This window comes from Limulus polyphemus, unplaced genomic scaffold (assembly GCF_000517525.1).
Source record: "Limulus polyphemus unplaced genomic scaffold, Limulus_polyphemus-2.1.2 Scaffold412, whole genome shotgun sequence".
Classification (NCBI taxonomy): domain Eukaryota; kingdom Metazoa; phylum Arthropoda; class Merostomata; order Xiphosura; family Limulidae; genus Limulus; species Limulus polyphemus.
The window spans coordinates 300325-317550 of NW_013666022.1; the positions used below are offsets into that span (position 1 = coordinate 300325).

Genomic DNA, 17226 nt, shown 5'->3' on the forward strand with positions numbered 1-17226 from the left:
TCAATTATTATACAATATATATGTATATAGATTATTGCTATTTTGAAATAAGTTCTTAAACTTAACTTTCTTAAAACACAGATCTGTAGCTAAAGAAGTAAAGCAAACAATCATCTCTTCTAGTTATGACCTTTGTACTCAATTGCTGCTTGATGTAGGTTGCTAAGCTATTAAAAAATTTGCACGTGGAGGATATGAAACAAAATAATTTTTTTTAGGTTTATATATATATTTGAATAACTAAAAAATCATAAACTACTACATTAATACCATAGAATTCTACTAAAATTTATCAAGCTTAGTAACTAAGATGTATTTTAATCTAAAAAAATATGAAATTTTGAGCAGACTGAAGACACACCCTACCTCATTGAAATATTGGTCCAAAAGAAAGAAATGGTGCCAAGCCCATTAAAATGGCTGAGTTTCCAATTGGTTATTCATGCCATATATATAGAAGTAAGTGTATATAAGGGAGTGTTTCCAAAAATGGAAAGAGGTGGGCAGGGTGCTACTGTGTTTGATTTATTACATGAGCAATATCTAAGCAAGTTGAAAAGATAAGACCTTCTTATTTTATATTCTAGCTTGTCAATATCGATACTTTCAGTTTCTAATTTGTACGAAACTATAGACTTTGTATTTTGACTTCACAAACATCTAATTTGAACCAGTGCTGCATTCAACATACCACGTGACACACAAAAATCAATATTTATCTGTGTTTTTTTAATATTTGCTTTTAAATTAAGAAACTGAGTAGTATATAGTACTAAAATTTGAATTATACAGTTTAATACCAAAGTTATTGACATAAATTCGTGAAATAGTAGTTCAATAAAATTTTGAATGTGAGTCAACAAACAAGATGACATGGCCTATCACCCGTGACCCGTCTCGAAAGGGTTAACTGAGTGGAATTGAGCACACTTGGGAGGAAGCCTCAATGGTCACCTACCCCAGCAGCTAGGAGTTGGTAAGTGATTAAGACTCCCATACTCCACTCGAAGATTGAGCAGGATCCATATATCTAAGAAAGTCCATTGTAAAAATGAATAGTATAAAAAAGCACCTACCCACTCATGAGAAACCATGGAGCTCAAAATGGTAACAGGAGGAAGACAATAATCTGTAGATCAGGAAACAGCCAAATGATGAAGTTAATGTGAAATAAAGGTATAGGGAGTGATCCACGTGTTGGCACAAACTATATCCTCTCAAGAACAATGGAATTGGGCAGCCAGGGGACATGGTAAGGTGACAGATTTGATGGGAGGAGACTTGAAAGAGCTGAAAATCATCAGGAGAAAGGGAAGTAGAAGCCAGGTGTATCCAACCCATAAGGGTAATAGAAAAAATGTCACGGGAAATGGAAATGTTCCAATGAATAAAGAAATGGGAATGGGAACCACAGAAAGGAGCAGTGCGAGCCACATAATAGCTGATGGCATGGACAGAACATAAAAGGCAATCTATATTGGAATGAGAATAAAGGTACAAAATATAAGGGAGGAAAACTGGAGTGGAAGTAAATTTGCCCTCACATGTGGTCGAAGTTTTGGGCAGGAAGGGCCGATCCGGGTAGAGGATAACATAAGACCTGTGATATAATGTGTGAGAGACATTGAGAGCAAACAAATCTGAACATTGACATCCACATACCAAGAAGAGGAGGAAAAAAAGTCCTTAAGGAAAGTTGATATATGGAACAAGACAGCATGGGCTCGAACGGAGGAACTGTGAGGGCATGGAAGACAACATTAAGGTTCCAATCAGGGAGGGCAGTAGGACAGGGGGGACAGCAAAGGCAGAAAGAAGGAAACAAAAGGGTGAAGACAAGAGAAGTAAAGAAATAGTAAAATCTTGTGAAACATAAGGTGGCTGACAATGACTTGTGATAACCAGCAATAGTGGATACCAATAGCCCCTTGTTGAATAGTCAGGTATGGAAGTAAGTTAGGTGCAGAAGAGTAGGACGGGACAGAGGAAAACCACAACAAGAAGGCTAATGGCAGCAGACATATCACTTACATTGATAAACTGACCTGACATGGAAAAAGGGTGCACAGAATGGGATATTAGGGAAGCAACCCATAGACAAAGTTTGGCCTGTGTGGCAAGGGACCTGACAAAAGCTACACATGAAGATGGAGTGTTGGAAGGGAAGAGTGTATTGCACCCAATTGAGGTTGTCTGAGGATGGTGGATAAGAGAGGAAGAGGAAGTGTCAGTAGGAGTGGGTGCAGAAGTTCTAAAAAAAAAAACAATAAGTAACTGGTTGAAATTCCTTGATGTAAAGCATGAACAAAAAAAAACATCTTAACACCACAAGCACCAATTGAGAAGTGAAGTTGAGCTAAGCTGCTTACAGGGGTCAGCTTGCTAGGAGTTCTGTCACACTCCTATTACTGGAGGGTTGTCACATGCTCATTTGCCTGCTATCATGCAGCTACCTCACATGAAGGTAGGTGGGAGCATCAAGGCTAGTGGTGAGTAAAAATCTGTGCATATAGAGAGCAGTAGAAGTTGAAAAAAGCTATTAAGTGAGAGGAGGTAAGATATGGCATTGTAATTTACACCAATTACAAAAAGGGTTCATTATCCATGTATAACATGTAATAATCCATCTCACACTTAATTAAAGTAAAACTCATTCATGTGTTTCAGTATGCCACATTCAATACAAAGTGCTGAAATGAATTAAATTCTAGCTATTGTAAAATATTTTACAATGAAATGTTACAATGTGTTTTACACGTATACTGTAATTAAATAAATAACAAGTATTGTATATATTTTGTACTAGTTGTATTTACAATAGTTTTGTTTTGTATCTCTATCTCTAATTTACTTCCTGATATACCTTAGAACACTGAATACTTTACAAACCGTTTAGACTTGGATCGTGATTTAATGGAATAATTTTACAGAAGATACACAAGGGGGTAATGTATTATTTTAGGCCTTTCACCTTACACACACACACATATATATATAAAGTGATCTGTGAACCACCTCAACTGAAGTTAGTTAATTTCTAAAATCAGTAACAGCATTGTTACAGAACTCTCACTTTGTAATGACCCACTGTGATTACCTCCTGTTTTTACAACAGTTTCTATTCAAATGAAGCACAAATGTAAATTTTGTATAAAATATGGGAATCATGCACAGCAGCATGTATAAATCCATCAGATGCTGAAACCAGTACAGCATTAAATAATTTTTTTAACTCTATTCTTTCTGAACCTGGTGTATAAAAGTGTAGTTTATATTGAACTTGTGAAAATGGTTACTATTAACGTCATAGAAAATATCTCTACTTGTATGAATTTCAGTTCATCATGTTGACAAACAAGCTAATACAAAATAATTAGACAAGAGAGTAAAAATATGTGATAAACAACTTGAAAGGTATATTATCTTTACATCCTGCTATTCACCATTTCTTTCATTTTACCTAATTATTTATACACACATATAGCTAAGTATGACACTTTTCAAATATAAACATGTAAAAGCCAAAGATAATCAGCCTTGCTGACCATCACATCCTGGTATCGTTTGCAATACTTAGTGTACAAAAGCCTTATTATTCCATGTCTATTAAAATGTGGCTTAGCTCATCTCTAATAGCACTGTATAAATAAATAGTAAAACATCATCAAAGGTACAGAGTTGCTGCTTTTATACAAGGCTTTACATTAGTTATTAAAATTAACTGTTGTGTAACCTTTATATACACATATATACAAGCTAGAGTAACTAAAATCAGATGATGAATAATGGAAAAAATTACTATTTGCATAACTTTATAAAATTTCATAAATTAGTGCCAATCCAAATTTTTTACATGTATTGCTCCATAACTCATCCCTCAACCATCCCAGAAGTACATACCTTGAATACTTCTAAATGTTTTACTAAAACTCTATGCCAAACCCATTCTGAAAGTAAATACAATAACTCACTAACTCTTTCTATATTCAAAATGAACACAAATGCAAAAAAGCTCAATTAACTATAACTTGTATAGTAGGTGAATTATCAATAAAACTTGTGAACTGTGTACTCCAACTATCCTGAGTGTGAAATGTTTTTGTATGTATGTATTTTCAAAACACATTATTTTACATGACTAGGTAATCTCCATAACCATGTATACCTACTTGAAGATATCATTAATATATTTATTTGAAGTCTCTTACATTAATCAATTTATTAAGAAAAACAGGAACTAATTGAAAAAAAGCTTGAAAACTGTAGATGTATTTTGTGTAATAATCCATGTTTTTATAACTATATAATACAAAAATAAATTTTTCATTTGCTTCCACCATTTTAACTACTTTTAACAAAATTAAGAAACATAAGTGTAATTCTTTAAATTTACATGTACATGAGTGGGAGCAGAGAAGTTAGCAAATACTGAAAAGTTCCAAGGATTAACAAACAAATCTTTCTCCTCAAACCCTGCCAACATACATACATGATGATCACTGACAGTAAACTGCACTCATAAGCAAATGCATTAAAAAAATATGACTCAAAACATGAAACAAAAGGAAAAAAGGACAGGTGAACAGAGTCCAAAAATTAGTCGTTTTTTTGTATTTTTTGTTACTTTTCCAAAACTAACAGCACTATAAGGAACTACCATACAAATGTACTTTACATATACAAGTGCACAATAAATAAATACCATAATGTACTGAGTCACAAATATCTTTAGAACACATCTACCTTCTGACCAACTGAAAGAAAATAATTAACAAGTGCAACCTATGTTAACAAAACACTTATGCACCCACTAATATTATACTCTTGTTCACCTCTCCTAATTGGATTGACCTTGAACTTTGACCTTCAAAAGTTAATCAGGTGTAGAACTCTGTATACAGTACCTGTCATATATGTTTGGTCAAAACCCATCCATCCAATCTTGAGATATCTTGTCCACAAGATCAGGAGGGACAGATAGATGAATTGAAAGGAGCAAATCAATATGCCCACTCTACTTTGCAAAGCATTGGGGCATAATAAATACTTTTGTTTTGATAGAACTTCAATTTTGATTATAATTAGAGCTGGGTGTTTAGTACAATTTGACAATCTATTAATCCTCAAACTCATTAACTCTCTGCATACAGGCTTGACTTATACATTTTGACTAATTTTATAACCTTAATGTAACCATGAAACTATACATACTGTAACTCTGAATGTAGTAAAAGGGGTAATGAGTACAAAAACATAAATGAGTTCAACAGAAAAACATGAACTAAGTTTCATGCTTTACTAAACAGTTGGTAAGGACTAACCAATGTGGTGCATGGAAAACTAAGTGACCATTTCAAAATAAGCTGTTTAAATATGTTTCAATTATCTCAATAATATTACTAATACATACTAGGATTTTTCTTTCAAACTGCTAGTTCAAAATTCAATAATAAAAAGTTAGCATTATTGCATTTGTATAATTGAAGTTAGAATAAATTCCAATATTTAATAAAAGTTACAAAAAAATTTAAAACTGCTCATAATAGAACTATCTCTGATAATACACACACACATTACTATCACTGAGTTATAATGTCCTACCTGTTCTTTGTTTGCCCTCTGTAAAATAGTTTCTACTGGTGTAATAGGATCTTTCAGAGTTTCTACTTTGACTGCATTTCGTAATGCAACTGCTGTATCAGATGCCCCTTTTGCAAACACAACACCAGGGCTATCTAGCAACTTGATGTGTTTGTCAAGCTGAATTTCCTGCATTCCTCTGTACAAAAATTACACATAACATTAAGAGAATCTAAAAGGTATGACCAATCTAAAATTCAGCCCCCAATAAAATCAATATTAAAGACTACCTATCAATATCCAGACGGCTTTAAAAACAACTAAAAAGAGAGAGAGAGAGAGAAAATAAATCAATAGTACTACTCACTATTTTGATATGCAACAGTATTTTCTGGAGTGACATTTTGGCAGTTCTACAGTGTGTTTCTTATACTTTACAGCTCCATCTTTCCCATTTGTTTAGGAGCACTTGCATTCACTTAATTAACCTTATCTAACCCAAAACCCAGATTTTACAGTTATTTTACTAATCTGCTATTTGTCTAGTAATTAACCATTACATAAAATATGGTTAGAATTACAAATAAAATATCAAAAATACTGATTTTCAATTATAATTACAAATATTTGTAATTGATCAATCTACTACAAAACCTAAAAAGTTGCATACACTAAAGTTAACTTACTCCTTTAGCACTCACTGAAGCTCACATTACTAATAAGCATCATGTCTTTCTATAATTATTCAATTTAAAAGCTTAGAAATTAATTTTACACTTTTGTTCCAATTTCCAAAAGGCAGACATAATTTAAAAAATTTGATTTGTCTTTAGTTACATTTTAACATTTCCTTCTGATCTGAAATTACTTGAAGCTGCAATCAGAATTACTTAATCTATTTGTATAGAGTTAAGCAACCATTCTGTGTTAGTTTCTCATTTTGGAGAAGTGTGCACATTTTTTACATTTTTTTAAAGGTATATTTTTGAGTAATATGTTAATTTTTAAACAGCTTCTGATTACAGTTGCAGAACTAATTGTTAATTGTTATTAACCAAACTTCTGTTAAAACAACCACTGCAATTTTTCCTGGCTAACTCATCTCACTGTTCTTCCAAAATTACTTCATTGCCCATAAAGCATTATAGTGCATAATAAAAAGTTAAATAAATTACTTTTTTGTAGTTTTATTTATATCATGGTCAACAAAAACTAAGAATTAACTTCTAGGATTTTGCTAACATCAGATATGGTAGAAGTTAAAATCATCCTATTTTTCTCAGTACAACATACTTGGTAACACCTGGGGTAGCTCCTACTGTACACACTTTACTTCTCTTGAGACTGTTGATTATGCTGCTCTTTCCAACATTTGGAAATCCTAAAATAGTCATAGGTGCTTATGTTCCATCCTTAACATGTGAAAAATTCATATATATATAGCAAAATAAATAATTATACAAAATTCAACAAGTTTGTATACATATATTTAAAGCAGACTATGCAACATTATCTGCAAATTTGGATAATATCAGAAATTACATAAAAAATTTTCAGTTAGGGTATGTCGTATAATTTATACTGTGAAAACTACTTGATAAAGGATTTCATAGGTATACTAACCTACAACACCAACTGTTATGGATGTTTTTATTCCTTGATTCCGACAGTAGTTACCCAGAACTTTCATGAGTATGTTTGCACCAAGACAGCGACTAGAATTGATTAAGGTGGTGCTACTATGCAATACTGCTACCTTACTATGGGCCTGTAAAACACATACTGCATTTAATTCATACAAATGAATACCTAGCATAAAATATTGTGTGCAAAAAATATTTTGGTGTCTTTGTAAAGGAACTCAGAATAAATTAAATATTATAGAAAAAAAATTTATTCAAGATAATGTATTTCTTCATAAATGGTTGACAAAACATAGTAAGTAATATAATGTACAAAGTTTAAAGGCAATGAAGAAAAATGTGATATACATTTCACTAACAAGTTTTTTTATGTTGAGAAAGCATTTACATATCTGATTTTCACATCATGTATATTGAAATTAGTTTGTTTTAGCAAAACCCTATACTCACCAAATTATGTTGCTGAGTTTGAGTTGAGGCTTTAAAAGCAACAGTTGGAAATTCATTGCGTAAATAATGCAGCCATTTCATAAGATTGTCTTTCGGAATCAAATCTGCAAGTTCAGAGTTTCTAGATTAATGCTGTAAGCGACTCACCTCCACAAAAAGTATTGTAAATGAACAGAAAATATGATACGATACATTTTGACATAATGTTTTAAATACTCACTTATATTTCATCTTTCAGTGGATATCAGGGATATGTATATATATATATAAAAACTGATGTTAAAAAAAATCCAAGGTCAATGGAAGAGCAATTCATAATGGTCATGATATACAAACAGCACTAATTATATAGCATAACTGACCATCCATGGCCATGCCTAGGTTTTATAGCTTATACAAAACGGCTATCTGATGTGAATTTAATTTTCTCACTCCAGACTTCATTATCTCTCTGTCCGGTTTCCAAGATTTAAAAAGCTACAAAAGCTTGTGCTTTCATCAAAAGCCTCTGCTCATAATCAGAAGCAACTGACACTGCTGTATTATTCAAAAAATAACTAAAGTTGGCACTAAAACAGAAAATTTCAAATCTGAAGAAAATATGTCTTTCCAAGATAGGCTGCACAGGCAAGTATGCTAAAATAGCTATGCATTCTGAAAAAAAAGCACATAAAAAAAGCAGATAACTTAATGCCAAATTAATTTTTTATATTGCATTGAGATATTTTCTAGAAATTTTTAATTTTTCAGTAGAGCAGATAGTTACAGTTGATAGCCCAACTAATTAAAGGAATGTTCAACCTATTTTTGAATATCTTGTCTTAGTGATTTGTAAGTAATCATGTAAAACTGTAAGACAGAAATATCTGTACTGATAATAAATCATCAAGTGATAACCATTCATTTATCTAACATTTGTGGCACCATTATAGAAGTATTTCACATTGATTCCAGAATATAATGGCCTGGGTTTTATCAATAAGATTTTAACTTTGAACATTAACTCAATAAAACCTAAGAAACGTAGGAAGAATTCTAAGGATTTCAGTGTAACAACATAGAAACTTATCCTGCATTACAAAAAGTTCTACAACTTTTCAATTTACACTATAATTCTCACTTACGAGGCATGTCTGTTTAAATTTAAACATGATGGTTTAAAATGATTCTTAGATGTGTATAAACAGTCAGTGAAATGTTTTCTTGTATCGTTTAACATAATGTTATGCAAAAGTGGTTTTTAAGTTGAAGAGTGTTTCTGGACCCACAGTTCAGAAAGTAATCTTAGACTGTAATATGAAACTAATGGTCGGTACAGAATTACAAGACATCAACTTTTTTGTTTTGTTTCTTAGCTTACTCGCCAATAATACAAACCACAAAGTCAAGCAAGAGAAATTTTGGCTAATTCCTCTGAGCCTAGCTTTCAAAAAGATTACACCTTTATTTCAAATGACTATCAAAAATAATTTGCCTGGAGAAGCCTAAATTAATTATTCATGCCATTAACAGCCAAGCTTACTTAGTCTTCTCTTGGTAAAAGTTAAAATAATTTTTATCTTTACATCAAGTGGACAGATAGGGTTAGCCTTCTAACACTTCCATTTAAAACTTGAATGTTTGAAGTTTGTTCTTAAAGTAGATAAAAAGTTTGTTCCAATTGAAGTGTTTTATGTCCCATGACAAATTCTATAAACCAGTGTGATTATTTAGAGGTGACTTATTTTTCATTGTTTTTATTTCAGACTTTTCCAAAAACTTTGAGTAGTTAAAACACAACACAAAGAAACAAATACTGTCCACTAGATGATAATCATTTAAAATACAATGTAATGCACAGTGCAAACATCAGTTTTTGATTTACTAACTACTTAGTCTTGAGCAAGGTTTGCAATAGTACCAGTGATATGAAGTTCCGGTAACGACCAGGAACTGCCAGTACTCAAGCATCTCTAATCATGTGACTTGAGCAGTTAGAAACTCAATTATTATTTTCATTGTGTTCTTGTGGGAAAATTTTTTTTTCACCTCAAACTAATTTGTCAATTATTTGTAAGCCCATGTGGTATGATAACTATGGCAATCAATCAGTTGAAATCTAGGCTTTCTATAGGTTATAAATTTAATGGGAGTTGACCTCAGAAAAATCTATTAGCAAATTGTAAATTGGAGCATGTCAGAGTTAGGTGTGAAAAGAGGTTTCTGAATTTTCATTGATTGCTCTTTAACCCCATAAGATTGAAGAATATAAAAATATAGCTCCTGAATATCAATGACAAAATTATAGAGAATATTTTACATTACATTTTGTAGTTTTTTAGGGGGTAAACAAAAAAATCCAGAAAAGGAGATGGCTCAAAAACAAATATCCAAATTCTCACACTAGGGGAATTTGAGGTTGTTTTTAAATATTTCCATATATAATTAAGAAATAAAAACTTATATTATAATATTAATATTTGATTTATTATCTATGGTTTGATGTCAAGTTTGTTCGTATAGCATGATAATTAAATATTTTAATTCAATTTTGAATGTAACTCATTAAAATGTCGTCACATGAACAGTTTGATCTGCCCACATGCTAAGGGTTAATCAAGCACATATCTCCTTCATGTGCAATCAGTCATGTAGACACATTCACATTCTCTTCCAGAGCGTGTGAGCCACCAGTTTCCCATATTTCATGCTATTGCCAGTTTTCACAGTGAGATTCGCTTAGTGACTGCAGTATGAACTCAAAACTACCAATCAAACATTTATAATTCCATGAAAAGCAAAGCTGAAATACAAGAGGTGTTTGGTCAAAACTCCAAAGATGGGACATGTGATAACAGATATTATTCTCAACATATGATATACTATACTGACAGAAAAAAGAAACTGTGCAGGACTTAAAATGGAATAAAATTCATATACATTAGATTTAGTGTTATGACATATAAAAAAATCAGTACAGGATATGTCATTGAAGATATTGGGTACTACTTGACTTGGTTGCATGAGATTTTTCACGGTTTGTGAACACCTTTTTGTTTATTCAAGTTTCGCACCCACGATTTTTCTTTGACAATGTTTTCTGAATAAAGATGTAAAACGTTTATTCAGGCTCCAGTCATTCAGGAAATCATTTTTGTTTCACCTAGAATTACCCTTCTGTGATGCCAAGGCTCAGTGAAGATGAACGTCTTTGCGCAGTCAGAATGCTGCAGGCTGGTGTGGCACAGAACATTGTTGCAAGACGTTTCAGAGTCCATCAGAACATCATACACTTTTTATGGCGACGGTTTCAACAAGCAGGAAATGTCCGAGATCAATGAAATGGAAAGGTGTTTATGTCGTCTACCAAATCAGCCAGTAACGTTGGCAGATCTGGGCAGAGCATTAACCAACATCTGGAATAACATTCCACAGGCCTTTTTGAACAATTTAATGTCATCAATGAGGCGCCATTGTCAAGCATGTGTGGATGCAAATGGTGGACACACGCGATATTAGCTCTGAATATCAGCGTCTTTCAAATACACTAAAAATTATGCTTGGTGACATTAACATTAATTAACTACAAAATTTTGTAACCAATGCATTTGTTAACAATACTGCAAAATTAAAATTATATTTGTTCGATTTTTCTTGATGTTTTTTCATATTTTAAGTGATGCACAGTTTCTTTTTTCCGTTAGTATATAAACCAGTGTCAGTACTGGTACTGTATGCTGAGTACTGCTAGTGCCATTACTAGTGCCAACTGCAAACCCTGGTCTTGAGCCTGTGTCATCCATCAGTAATATTTGCAGGAATACCATAAAAATTACAGGAATCATCTTCACACCTTCAATAACATACTTTTACAAAATTAGAAAAGTCTACAGAAATATGAAAGAGTTTATTACACATTATATTTACTTGCATGAAGGGGGTAACTCTTTCAAAATATGGAATATTTTCATAACCAGTTGATATCAATATATTCCCAATTTGTAATAAAATGTACCTAGACAATATGTAGAAACAACCTGAAACTTCAGAATGATTTGAACATAAAGAAATATTTACTTGCACATGCTACTCAATTTTAACATTAGGTGATCTCGCACAAAACACCAACAATCTGTTTTCAAGCAATACATAGGTATAAAACCCAATTTTTCTAACAAGCTTCCATGTCTTCTCATGTTTAAAAAGCATGAATCTTCACACACAAAAAACTCCTTATCACTAAAGAGCTTTAAAATTCTCTACTGGAAAACCATAATAGATTTGATTTTACATAACAACAAACAGACCATGTTTTGGTAACCTTTTGTTTTATATAATACTGAAATATCAGAACAGTAAAAACAAGGTAAGACTTTCAACCAATATCCTGATACTTTTATTTACGAATCTAAATTTAGATATATCATTTTATAATAAAAAATCTTTAACAATGAAATATCTGTTTGTGGCAACAGTTAATTCAGATCTTTTTAAAAATATTACGCTATAAACTTCTTTATATAATTAATTTCCTTATGGGTAATTTTTTTTTTTAAATTAACACGTTAAAAGCTCCCAAATATTAAATAAAATTATGTAATTTTCTTATAAACAAAATACTAAATGTTAGTTTTCAAGGATGTAACTTTCTTATAGAAATTAAAGTTCCCTATATGCAATTCAGTAGCTCTCATTGAGATAATATTTATAAAAATATTTGTGTAAGTAATGTTTCATTACTGAATTTAACATACCTATTTTGTTGAGAACAAGGACGAGACGTTTGTTAGGTCCAGAATTGATTACAGCCTGCTCAACTTGAGGACAGCGACAACCAAGTGGATCTCTCGCATCTAATATCTCCAAAACAACATCTGCTCGTTCCACAACCTGAGACAGCATTTAAGAAAATATTTTTTAGAATTTATTTATATTTATAATTATTCAGACAAATTAAGTGAGTGAAAAATTAAATGTAGGACTTCATATTATTTTATCATTCAGTCAATCATGTCTTTCCTGTATTTTATTTTTTAGGAGAAAAAAAAAATTTAAATGTTCATGATTAACATAGAACAATATAATATAATTTTTTTTAATTTACAGAAAAAAAAAAAAAGCAGAATCAGCTCAATGGCACTAACAACCTTAAATCCCACATGTAGGATACTTCTGAAACCCATAAGATTTTTTTTAATATACTAAAAAACTAAAAATATTTTTATGATAATTGCATTTCTTTGTTTTGTTGAATTTAGTGCAAAGCTACTTGAGGCCTATCTACTCAAACAAATCCCTAATTCTGAAGGAAAGTCAGTTAGTTAACACCACCAACTCAAGGGGTACTCTTTACAAATGAGTATTGGGATTGACCATCGCATTATAACATTCCCACAGCTGAAAGGTTTTCATTGATGATTTTTCAAGTGACATTGAAGATTTAAAAACATAAACTAATAACTTTTTTGGTAAGTATAATGTTTTCATCATAAATTAATATCAGAAACTTGTATCCTATAATGAACAATCATTTGTGATCAGCATAATAATAGCACAAACAGCTAACATGTACATTGAACATATATTTCTATACATTTCATTTTCATTCATTCTAACCAATAAAAAATAATCCTAAAGCAGCCCATAGAAACTTGTTTCATTTGTATTAAAAAACTCTGGCTAAATAATACAACAAGAAACTAACAATGAAATCTTTTATGAAAAATACAGTTTACTATCAAGAACAGCAATTGCACAAATACAAAACTGAATGAAAGAGGTTCACAATTATTTAAAAGTTTAAATGTTGTAATCTAATCAAACTTGTCACAAAATGATAAAACCCTATAACCCAAGTGCTTTTGAAAGGTGGACCTTTTTTCTTCAGGGGCATACTGGGAATGGTGGTGTAAATGAATGAGTGATATATAAACTTGTAATATCCATCCCAGTTTCACAAGAATGATCAGATCCCAAATACAACACTGTTCATTATAGAAACAACTTCACACACTTTTATAACAATTTAGTATTAAAAGCTGATTAATAAGACAAATACTTATAAAATAAAACACAATGATTAAAGATAACTGTCTGTAAAATATTTATTGATCATTAACTATTCTTTTCTTGACAAGATATGATGGAAACTTCTATTTATGTATATGTTTTACTAATTACTGCAGCTTTTCTTGGCTAATAATAGCAGATAAAATAACACATTATCAATATAGTTATTACCATTTTAAACTCCTTATGATACACTCTCAAGGAAGAATCTGCTTGGATGTCATGGTAACCAGCTGCATCTGTTGCCTCCTGTAACAGTTTATCAACATACTTTCATTTGAAAATATACAATTAATTTTCACAATAGAAATTATACCAAACAAATTATTCAATACCAGGTTATAATTTTTCAATCTGGAATAATAGTATAGTACATTTAGTGTTTAATTAATTATTTTACTTCAATCTTTCAACTCTATTAAAGTAAGGCCATTATTTTTTTTAAAGGACAACAAGTGATTTCTCAGTTTTTATGCTTTCATATATATTCAGGTTAGGAAAATATATTCTCATTGAAAGAAAATGCTTATGTTAGTTATTACACAATAATTACTACAAAAATACAAACATAGTCATAATTAATAACTTAAAATTACAGCACAGTGGGTGTTGCAATTCTATTTACTCCTTTCTATAAGATTACATGTAACAGAAAATAATTGAAAATGCTATGAGTAAAAAACATTCCTCAAATGTCTTATTTCTAGCAAACTGTTCAATACAATTTGAAACAAACTGAATGTCTACATTTACATAACAAAAACATCCCAAAACAGGTAAACACAACTTTAACTTGGAAATAAACTACTGGCCTCACAAGCACTTAACATAAAAGTATTCAAAAATACATATATAAGCATTAGTAATAAGCATTACATTAGTAACTTAATAAAAATAATTTTCCACTAGGTACATGCATGTTGAGTATCATGCAAGGTGGCATAGAAAATGTTAGTCCTAACATACTATTTTTGTTTGTACAGAGCAATATCCTTAAACAATGGAAAATTTGAATCATACCTTTGTATCAAATTGTAGACCTCTTTTCTCAGCATCTTGTTGAAGTTCTGCAAGTCCCCGCTTTTCCATCAGTAACTTATTTCGTTCTTCTTGCCGTCTCTTTTTTATTTCTTCTGCTTGTCTTTTCCTCTCTTCAGCCTCTCGTAGAATTTCCTCTTTGAAAGGTAGACTATTTGGAACACCAGGGTCTTTCTTTTTAACTGTTTTGATAATTAGATATCCATTCTCATTAATATACATTCACTATTATTAATCAGCCAGTAATAATGTGAATGTCACCTTAAAAAATAAAGTCTATGTTTGAACAAAAATCCTAAGCCTAACCTTCAGTCCAACTACACTAGTCCACCAAGATTCATTTTTTTAGAATCAAACTTTTTTTTATACTTCTTGAGAACATTATTTTGTTAAATGCTTATACATCACTCTGATAATACTAAATTGTACTTGTTAGTTTATCATTATCTATTGTCATGAGATTAATAACATAATATGGCTAAATTAATAAAGGCAATAATTTTAAAGGACCTTTTATTTCATGTAAAAGTATTCTTGAAACTTACATTTTACAAGCATGGTCATTAACCATCTCATACAATGTTATTCCTTGTTATATTTTCATTTGATCAGACCATACTGATACATCATCACTAACCTTCTGTAACTTATAGCCTAATCAAGTGGTAAGAATATTTATGTAATAAATTCAACAATGCAAATATTCTTGTAAACTGAATAGATATTTCATAACCAGTAAAATTATGTAAAGCTTATAGTCAGCTATTGCTTAGAATCTGCCAAGGTACTGAGAAAGAGAAATTATTTCAATTAACATTACCATCAGTGTTAATTCCTGTCCATTTTTTTTTCAATTCTCTATGTTGAATATATTTAGTTTATGATTTTAACACCCAATAAAAAGCAGAACTTTCTGTTGCTTTTGTTGTTGAAATTAGGATTTTTTTTCTACAAATGTGTGTAGAATAATTGAATTATTTTGCTTTTAATAAATTAGCAAACTCTGTTTTGCAAAATAATCTGCAACTCAATTTTAAACCCAAAATAATCCAGTAAAAGCCTGATGTATAACATTATTACATGTGTACTATAAACATACAGTTTTATACCAGTATTTATGCCTGTACAACAGTTAATGCTTTGAGAAAAATTTACACTTGTTCCAAGATTGAGAGCTACTTTGTGTGCAAATTAAAAACTTCAAACAATATTTTAAGTTAACTTTAACATCTCTAGACCTGGACTGTGTAATATTTCATAAAAGCTGTCAATTGCAACAATCAGTGTAAAAACCAATGAACATTAGCAAAACATTCTTATTCTTAAATGACTTTCAAAATCTAAAAATATTATTATTATTATGGCCCATAGATAATAACCTTCAGTGATAGAAATTTTGATAAGGTGTATTAATATTTCTTATTCACATCTGATAAAGTAGATAAGTAAGATAAGAGTAAGATGATCCGTAACAAAAGTTTTAAAAATATTGTAACTAGTAATATGTCTGAATGTGCTTTTAGATTTTGAAAATATTAAGTTATATTAAGGTATTATTATGGTTAACAGGTAATAAACCTTTGTGTGAATATTTTGATAAAGTGTAGTATTATTTCTTATTCAAATCTTGTGAACAATAATATACAAGAAAATCAGAAGTTCCATTATAAAATCTTTTAAAAATGGTTACTCATACTATGTCTGAATGTGTTTCTGCTGAATTCCAAGGCTTTTCCTAATTCTTCAAAAAAATCAGCATTTTTATCAAACATATTCAATAATAATTATCCTTCAAAAAATTTTAAATGAAAGAAAACTAAATTTATAAAACAAGTTCAAAACATAATTGTTTGAAATACTAAAACTGTAAAACTAGCACTATTTAGTGTGAGAGGAGGCAAGTATGTTTTGAAACTATTTTACTCTAATTTCCATTTGTGCCTGTAGAAAAAAGAAAAACATAAGGAGAAACACTGAGTAATAAATCTAAATTATGTTGGAATAAGTGATTGTGATGTATTTACAATAAAAATTATGCACAATAAACAAATTACAGTTGGTGTTAAAAAAAAAGCTTAAGAACAAAAAACTGTTAAATATTTGCAGTTGATAAAAAATTTCAGTTTTGTTTTTTGTGACACTAAAAGAAACACATTTAATTTCTTTTGGCCAATTGATATCCATAAAAATGCTTATACATATAGCATAAGTTATGTTTTTCTAAGTGTGGAAATAAGTCTATAAATGATATTGTTTAATATCAGAATAATATAAAACTTAACATATATTGTACTAGTTTATGGAAATAAGTGTACTAATTCACAAGGCCAGAGATGAAAGTGTCCCTTTCCTAAAAATCCTGAAAATAATCAAAGCCAAGTAAGGGGGGGGGGGTCTGGCACCCAAAATCATGCATTTTGATGCATTTTAGTACTTAAAATTCACTTAAACAAGTTACCCCATTTTT

General features: G+C 30.6%; 1 protein-coding gene across 3 annotated transcripts in view; it reads right to left on the minus strand.

The window, feature by feature from the left end:
* LOC106458071 (guanine nucleotide-binding protein-like 3 homolog) overlaps positions 1 to 17226 on the minus strand; it is a 47174-nt gene that overhangs the window by 9232 nt on the left and 20716 nt on the right. For all 3 annotated transcript variants that reach the window (XM_013917528.2, XM_013917527.2, XM_022384200.1), the window contains exons 4-10: positions 14742 to 14941; positions 13893 to 13970; positions 12407 to 12542; positions 7674 to 7777; positions 7204 to 7348; positions 6874 to 6961; positions 5602 to 5779 (exon numbers count right to left, since the gene is read on the minus strand). In XM_013917528.2, the coding sequence (XP_013772982.1) occupies positions 5602 to 5779; positions 6874 to 6961; positions 7204 to 7348; positions 7674 to 7777; positions 12407 to 12542; positions 13893 to 13970; positions 14742 to 14941 (929 nt within the window). The remainder of the gene's footprint in view (positions 1 to 5601; positions 5780 to 6873; positions 6962 to 7203; positions 7349 to 7673; positions 7778 to 12406; positions 12543 to 13892; positions 13971 to 14741; positions 14942 to 17226) is intronic.